The sequence below is a fragment of the Entelurus aequoreus genome, linkage group LG23, assembly GCF_033978785.1.
Source record: "Entelurus aequoreus isolate RoL-2023_Sb linkage group LG23, RoL_Eaeq_v1.1, whole genome shotgun sequence".
In the NCBI taxonomy this organism is placed as follows: Eukaryota; Metazoa; Chordata; class Actinopteri; order Syngnathiformes; family Syngnathidae; genus Entelurus; species Entelurus aequoreus.
Window position 1 is genome coordinate 29,257,059 of NC_084753.1, and position 9,273 is coordinate 29,266,331.

A 9,273-nucleotide genomic window follows, 5' to 3' on the forward strand; every position below is an offset into this window, starting at 1 on the left:
TGTGTCTCTCTCTCTCTCTCTCTGGCTCCCACTCCAACTCCCAACATGTCTCGCTCCGGCTGCTGCTAATAAAGGCGACAGGTGATTAGATAACAAGGCCCAACCTGGGCCATCTACTCACCTGTCGCTGTCTTCGAGGCATGTCCTGGCACACCCCGTTTCGTCGGCAGGCCCGCAGGCCACGCCCCCCTCCACAATCAAATACATAGACAATTATACACGTTTCATATATACAAATTTCTATACATTCTGTATATTATTCACTGTTAAAAGTGGCCCTCAGAGGGCAACCGTAACTGCGATGTTTGACACGCCTGCACTCACATTCATTGCACCGGTCGCCCAGGGGGTGGGGGTCCCCACATCTGTGGTCCCCTCCAAGGTTTCTCATTGTATCTCATTGGGTTGAGTTTTTTCCTTGCCCTGATGTGGGATCTGAGCCGAGGATGTCGTTGTAGCTTGTGCAGCCCTTTGAGACACTCATGATTAAGGGCTATATACGTAAACGTTGATTGATTGATTGATAGAGCATAGGGAAGGCTATGCAACTACAAAATAACAGGCTTCAAAATAACTAACCGAACGCTTGAAAAACAGAATGCAGCCACGGTTCAACTTAATAGAATTGATTGTTCATTGAACACACACAAAACAGGAAGTGCAACCAAACTAAGAGCGCTAGACAGGAAGTAAAACACCAAAACATAGGAAAACACCAACAAACTCAAAACAAGACATGACCAATGGGTGATAGGTCATGACAGTTGATGGTCCAAAACATACCAAATGTCAGTCAAATCGTTTCCAGTGTCAAAAACCGTCACCGTCATAAAATTGTACTCGAGTAGAAGTGTTTTTAAAATGTCATTTTAACACGTCATACAGGCGTACAAATGATTTAACTACTATTTATAGCAACACAAAAACAATAAAGCATTCAGTTTTAACTTTGAATGTGAATGTGAGTCCTATTTATTAACGTTCTTACCTGTTAAAAGTGTAAAAAGAAGTTAACATGAGAATATTTTAAACTTTATTTATCGCCTATCGTGTACATTTGTATGGTAAAATTCCTCTCTGCGTGACCGGAGCCAGGTCGTAGGTCAGCAAAGCCTCTCCGGTTATTCGGAAACACATTCCAGGGCCGCCCCTCCCATTTGCAGATTATGTGCTATGCTTAGGGCCCCGCGATCTGTGAGGGGCCCCATTTATTGAGAAGAGGCGTGTGCAACATGTCAATTAATAAATCACGGGACGCTTCATACAACATTTTACAGCAAACTTATTGTCAGCCCCTTCCTGCTCCATCACTGATAAGAATATAATACAAAAAAGACTGTCATTGCGTTAATGCAAACATTCTGGGTTTGATTCCTGGTAGGAATTGAGGTTTGATTTGTTGATTTTACCACAAACTTATTTGTAGCCCTTTCCTGCTCTGTCATTGATAAGAATATTATGTATTATTATTTTGTCAATTAAAAAATAACATAAAATAAAAAAATTTAAAGAACAAAAGAAAAAGACAAGAAAGAAAGAAAACATTTATATATTTAAAAAAAAGATAGGAATATTACGGCACTTTTCTCTTCCACGGCGCACAGTGTTAGTGTTGGGCTGGTGACATGAGGAATTGAAACTTGTCCTATGTCAAATGTGTTATTATTCACTAAAAACATAAATTAATTATTTATTTCCCAAGAATTTGTTTTAGGCCAAACCTCAAAAAAGGGTAAAAAATAAAATGTAACCAAAAAAGTACAAAATTAAAGGAAAAAAATAAATTAATTTCTGTATGTATGTATGTATATATACATGTGCATACAAACATATACAGTATATTTTACTTAATTATTTATTTATTTAAAAAAAATTGTTTTTTTAAAGATCATAAAGTGAATCATATTTATATAGCGCTTTTTCTCTATGGACTCAAAATGCTTTGAATACATTTGAATACATGACATTAAAACCAGTGTGGGTGGCCCTGGGAGCAGGTGAGTAAAGTGTCTTGCCCAAGGAAAGAACAGCGGTGACTAGGATGGCGGAAGCAGGATTCAAACCTGGTACCCCCAAGTCGCTGGCACGGCCGCTCTACCAAACAAGCCCGATAATAGTATGTTATGGCAAATTTAACAGGGCGCTTCATATCAAATTTGACCACAAATGTATTTTTAGCCCCTTCCTGCATCATCATTAATAAGAATATTATCTATTATTATTATTATATGATCAAAAATAAATAAATAAATACAAATCAAATATTAAAAAAAGATAAGAATATTATGGCAAATATATCTTCCATGACGCTCCAATTTGGCCTGGGGCGGACCACTACACACTAAAAAATGTGGGGTTAAAAAATAACCCAATTTTAACCCAACTGCTGAGTTATTTTAACCCAACATTTTGGGTTAATTTTTTCAACCCAACTTTTGATTTGAATTATTTAACCAAAAAGTTGAGTTATGATAACTTAATGTTGGGTTATTCCCAACCAAACTATTGGGTTGAATTATTTAACCCAAAAGTTGAGTTACGCTAACTCAATGTTGGGTGATTGTAAATAATGTTAATGAGATTAATCCATAATAAAATTCCCTTTTAAGAAAAAAGTAACTTTTTAATAATAAAAAAAAGCCTTTTACCCCAAAAAGCGTTACTCGTTGAAAAACAACCCAAAAATGGTTCATAGTTTTGAAAACCCAGATATTGAGTTAAAATAATCCCCTTATAACCCCAAAAAATGGATTGCTATTCATAAAAATAACTCCAAAGTTTAACCCAGTACTAGCAACTCATAAATTGGGTTATCAAAATAACCCAGCATTTTTTAGTGTGTACACACTAAAAAATGTTGGGTCAAAAAATAACCTAATTTTAACTCAACTGCTGGTTCAGAAAAGGATGAACATCTTATTTGAATTATTTTAACTCAACATTTTGGGTGAATTTTTTCAACCCAAATTTTGCGTTTAATTCTTTCACCAAAAAGTTGAGTTAAGCTAACTCAATGTTGGGTGATTGTAAATAATGTTAATGAGATTAATCCATTATAAAATTCCCTTCAAGAAAAAAGTAACTTTTTAATAATAATAAAAAAAGCCTTTTACACCAAAATGCATTACTCGTTGAAAAACAACCCAAAAATTGAGTTAAAATAATACCCTTATAACCCCAAAAAATGAATTGCTATTCATAAAAATAACTCCAAATTTTAACCCAACACTAGCAACTCGTAAATTGGGTTATCAAAATAACCCAGCATTTTTTAGTGTGTACACACTAAAAAATGTTGGGTTAAAAAATAACCTAATTTTAACCCAACTGCTGGTTAAAATTTTAGCTGCTGAGTTATTTTAACTCAACATTTTGGGGTAATTTTTTCCATCCAACTTTTGCGTTGAATTATTTAACCAAAAAGTTGAGTTATGATAACTTAATGTTGGGTTATTCCCCACCTAACTATTGGGTTGAATTATTTAACCCAACATTGAGTTATGCTAACTCGGGGGTCGGCAACCCGCGGCTCCAGAGCCGCATGCGCCTCTTTAGCGCCGCCCTAGTGGCTCTCTGGAGATTTTTCAAAAATGTATGAAGAATGGAAAAAGATGAGGGGAAAAAAATCTATTTTTTTGTTTCAGAATGTTTTCTGTGGGAGGACAAACATGACATAAACCTCGCTAATTGTTATAAAGCACACTGTTTATATTAAACATGCTTCACTGATTCGAGTATTTGGCGAGCGCCGTTTTGTCCTACTAATTTTGGCGGTCCTTGAACTCGCCGTATAGTTTGTTTCCATGTATAACTTTCTCCGACTTTCTAGGACGTGTTTTATGCCACTTTTTCTATCTCATTTTGTCCACCACACTTTTAACTTTGGGCATGAGTGCACAAAGGTGAGTTCTGTTGATGTTATTGACTTGTGTGGAGTGCTAATCAGACATATTTGGTCACTGCGTGACTGCAAGCTAATCGATGCTAACATGCTATTTAGGCTAGCTATATGTACATATTGCATGATATGCCTCATTTGTAGCTATATTTGAGCTCATGTAGTTTCCTTTAAGTCCTCTTAATTACATTTATATCTCATGACACATGTAATATGGCTTTTAATTTTTTGCAGCTCCAGACAGATTTGTTTTTGTATTTTTGGTCCAATATGGCTCTTTCAACATTTTGGGTTGCCGACCCCTGTGCTAACTCAATGTTGGGTGATTGTAAATAATGTTAATGAGATTAATCCATAATAAAATTCCCCTCAAGAAAAAAGTAACTTTTTAATTTAAAAAAAAAAAGAGCCTTTTACCCAAAAATGCATTACTCGTTGAAAAACAACCCAAAAATGGTTCATAATTTTGAAAACCCATAAATTGAGTTAAAATAATACCCTTATAACCCCAAAAAATTGATTGCTATTCATAAAAATAACTCCAAAATTTAACCCAACACTAGCAACTCATAAATTGGGTTATCAAAACAACCCAATTTTAACCCAACTGCTGGTTCAGAAAAGGATGAACTCCTTATTTGAATTATTTTAACCCAAAATTTGGGTTAATTTTTTCAACCCAACTTTTGCATTTAATTATTTCACCAAAATGATGAGTTATGATAACTTAATTTTGGGTTATTCCCCACTTAACTATTGGGTTGAATTATTGTAAATAATGTTAATGAGATTAATCCATAATAAAATTCCCCTCAAGAAAAAAGGTAACTTTTTAATTTAAAAAAAAAAGAGCCTTTTACTCAAAAATGCATTACTCGTTGAAAAACAACCCAAAAATGGTTCATAATTTTGAAAACCCAGAAATGTAGTTAAATAATACCCTAATACTCCCCAAAAAATGAATTTCTTTTTATAAAAATAACTCCAAAATGTAACCCAACACTAGCAACTCATAAATTGGGTTATCAAAATAACCCAGCATTTTTTAGTGTGTACATATCGTTAAAAAAATCCTTTAAAAAAAACTAACTATCTGGCTTGGCTATATTTCTGGTATTTATGCGGAGGCCAGCCAGTAAGATGAGGTCAGGGGGGGCCGTGACATCATCCCTCGCTGACTCTTCCCATACATCAACATCCTCCATCCCTCCCGCCTCCTCTCCTCCTCCCCGGCCCCTCCCTACAAGGCTGCAAAAGACAGCAAAGAGGCGCCGCGTTGCTCCGCTCGCATCTCTTCCGTGAAGCCGCGTTTGCGCTCCCACGGGACGAGAATGCGAGCGTGCTTGAAAGTTGGATTTGATGGAAAGTGAGAGCTGCCAAATTCCTGGTAGGTTCCCTCTTTTTGCTGTCGCTTGCATTTAAAAGTTAATGGACTGCACAGTGAGCCGCTGCTTTGCATGGAAGCGCTTTATTAATAATGCAAAGTATATTTCTGCTCAGGGAGTTGCAATTTTAAAGGTGATAATCCTGTTGAGCTCGCCCTGAAGTGACAGTTCTCCGCACAAAGCGCTTCCTGTGTGTGTCTTATTGATTTCTGCGCTTCAGAGGGCTAATGTCTTCTACAAACCCTGTTTCCATACGAGTTGGGAAATTGTGTTAGATGTAAATATAAACGGAATACAATGATTTGCAAATCCTTTTCAACCCATATTCAGTTGAATGCACTACAAAGACAACATATTTGATGTTCAAACTCATAAATAATAATTAACTTAGAATTTCATGGCTGCAACACGTGCCAAAGTAGTTGGGAAAGGGCATGTTCACCACTGTGTTACATGGCCTTTCCTTTTAACAACACTCGGTAAACGTTTGGGAACTGAGGAGACACATTTTTGAAGCTTCTCAGGTGGAATTCTTTCCCATTCTTGCTTGATGTACAGCTTAAGTTGTTCAACAGTCCGGGGGTCTCCGTTGTGGTCTTTTAGGCTTCATAATGCGCCACACATTTTCAATGGGAGACAGGTCTGGACTACAGGCAGGCCAGTCTAGTACCCGCACTCTTTTACTATGAAGCCACGTTGATGTAACACGTGGCTTGGCATTGTCTTACTGAAATAAGCAGGGGCGTCCATGGTAACGTTGCTTGGATGGCAACATAAGTTGCTCCAAAATCTGTATGTACCTTTCAGCATTAATGGTGCCTTCACAGATGTGTAAGTTACCCATGTCTTGGGCACTAATACACCCCCATACCATCACACATGCTGGCTTTTACACTTTGCGCCTAGAACAATCCGGATGGTTCTTTTCCTCTTTGGTCCGGAGGACACGACGTCCACAGTTTCCAAAAACAATTTGAAATGTGGACTCGTCAGACCACAGAACACTTTTCCACTTTGTATCAGTCCATCTTAGATGAGCTCAGGCCCAGCGAAGCAGACGGCGTTTCTGGGTGTTGTTGATAAACGGTTTTCACCTTGCATAGGAGAGTTTTAACTTGCACTTACAGATGTAGCGACCAGCTGTAGTTACTGACAGTGGGTTTCTGAAGTGTTCCTGAGCCCATGTGGTGATATCCTTTACACACTGATGTCACTTGTTGATGCAGTACAGCCTGAGGGATGGAAGGTCACGGGCTTAGCTGCTTACGTGCAGTGATTTCTCCAGATTCTCTGAACCCTTTGATGATATTACGGACGTAGATGGTGAAATCCCTAAATTCCTTGCAATAGCTGCTTGAGAAAGGTTGTTCTTAAACTGTTCAACAATTTGCTCACGCATTTGTTGACAAAGTGGTGACCCTCGCCCCATCCTTGTTTGTGAATGACTGAGCATTTCATGGAATCTACTTTTATACCCAATCATGGCACCCACCTGTTCCCAATTAGCCTGTTCACCCGTGGGATGTTCCAAATAAGTGTTTGATGAGCATTCCTCAACTTTATCAGTATTTATTGCCACCTTTCCCAACTTCTTTGTCACGTGTTGCTGGCATCAAATTCTAAAGTTAATGATTATTTGCAAAAAAAAAAAAAAGGTTATCAGTTTGAACATCAAATATGTTGTCTTTGTAGCATATTCAACTGAATATGGGTTGAAAATGATTTGCAAATCATTGTATTCCGTTTATATTTACATCTAACACAATTTCCCAACTCATATGGAAACGGGGTTTGTACAATAACAGAGCATGTTGCTGTCCAACTCTTGACTTTTCTGGTTTCTGCGCGTCCTCAGGACCATGGGGTACGGGCAAATCCTCCACGAGCGCGGCTACGAGGAGCATCAGCTTCACCTCAACGTGGGGGGTCTGCGCTTCCAGGTGGACGGAGATATGTTGCTCCGCTTCCCTCACACGCGCCTGGCTCGCCTGCTGTGCTGCCGCAGCGAGGAGTCCATCCTGGAGCTCTGCGACGACTACTGCGCCGCCGACCGGGAGTACTACTTCGACAGGAATCCCCGGGTTTTCCTCTGCGTCCTCAACTTCTACCAAACGGGGCGCCTCCACATGATGGAGGAGCTGTGCGTCTTCTCCTTCAGCCAGGAGATCGAGTACTGGGGCGTGCAGGAGTTCCACCTGGCCGACTGCTGCAACAACTGGTACCACGAGAGGAAGGAGTACATCGCCCACCGGGACTGGGACGCCAGCAGCGAGGACGGCCAGCCCAGCTTGGCCTCGTCCATGGAGGAGCTCTCGGTGCTGGATCAGGACTTGGACAAGTTCAAGGGCGCCTGGTGCGCCGAGGTCAGGAGTTACGTCTGGCTCCGGCTGGAGGACCCGGGTCATTCCCGAGCCTCCAAGGTCATCGCTTTGGCCTCGCTCAGCGTGGTGTTGACCTCCATCATTGCCATGTGTGTCCACAGCATGCCGGAGTTTCAGCAAGTGGACGACAACGACAAACCCATCGAGGACCCCGTCCTCACCATCCTGGAGGTGATCTGCATCATCTGCTTCTCCGCCGAGTTCATCATCCGGCTCTTTGTCGCGCCCTCCCGCCGGAAGTTCCTGGGGAACCCGTTGAACATCATCGACGTGGCCTCCATCTTGCCGTTTTACGCCACCCTGGTCTTGGAAAACACGGACGAGGAGAGCGCCGAGGAGAACGAGGACCTGGAGAACATGGGGAAGGTGGTGCAGGTTCTCCGCCTGATGAGGGTTCTCCGGATCCTCAAACTAGCCCGCCACTCAATCGGGCTCCGAGCGCTGGGGGCCACCGTGCGGCACAGCTACAACGAGGTGGGACTGCTACTCCTCTTCCTCTCGGTGGGGATCTCCATCTTCTCCGCGCTTATATACTTCGCGGAGAAGGAGGAGCCCGACACGGACTTAGGCACCATTCCGTCCGGGTGGTGGTGGGCCACCATCACCATGACCACGGTGGGCTTCGGCGACACCTGCCCGGTGACCCTCGCCGGCAAGATGGTGGCCACCTTGTGTATCATCTGCGGACTTCTCGTGGTGGCGTTGCCGGTCACCATCATTTTTAACAAGTTCTCCAAGTACTACCAGAGGAACAAAGCCATGGAGAGGCAGTGCATCCCTAACCCGGAGAGACAAGACCCCGACCTTCCTTACTACAACATCCGGGACTTGTTCACTGACAGCGTGTATCCTTTCATCGGGGATATCACCTTTGGGAACGGTGTCAGCAGCCTAGGCGACCATACCGACGCTTCCAGCCTGCATGATGCGGACATGTGCAATATTGACACCGGTCCAGCTCCGAAGTAACATCCTTCTACAAACCCCGTTTCCATATGAGTTGGGAAATTGTGTTAGATGTAAATATAAACGGAATACAATGATTTGCAAATCCTTTTCAACCCATATTCAATTGAATGCACTACAAAGACAACATATTTGATGTTCAAACTCAAATAATAATAATTAACTTAGAATTTCATGGCTGCAACACGTGCCAAAGTAGTTGGGAAAGGGCATGTTCACCACTGTGTTACATGGCCTTTCCTTTTAACAACACTCGGTAAACGTTTGGGAACTGAGGAGACACATTTTTGAAGCTTCTCAGGTGGAATTCTTTCCCATTCTTGCTTGATGTACAGCTTAAAGGCCTACTGAAATGAATTTTTTTTATTGAAACGGGGATAGCAGATCCATTCTAAGTGGCATTAGGGTTGGGTATCGAGTATCGATTGGAACCGGGACTAACTTTCCGATTCTCCCGGAATCGTTCAAAAGTTTAAATTTCGATTCCTAGTTTCCATACCCAGTCCGCCGACCGGAAGAAGAAGCCGCTGAACACCAACGAAGAAGCGCCCACCGCCGGAAGTGTTAGCATAGCCGAGCCTATGTAGCCGAGCGAGTCAGTCAAGCATGGATAGCGGGCATCGGCGGTCGAAGTGTGGCTTTA

General features: G+C 41.5%; 1 protein-coding gene across 1 annotated transcript in view; it reads left to right on the top strand.

Annotated features, from left to right (window-relative positions):
- Positions 1–8,633, top strand: part of LOC133640839 (potassium voltage-gated channel subfamily S member 3-like) — a 13,992-nt gene extending 5,359 nt beyond the window's left edge. Inside the window, exon 2 of the mRNA XM_062034519.1 lies at positions 7,139–8,633. Coding sequence (XP_061890503.1) covers positions 7,139–8,633 — 1,495 coding nt within the window. The remainder of the gene's footprint in view (positions 1–7,138) is intronic.
- Positions 8,634–9,273: the final 640 nt, after the last annotated feature.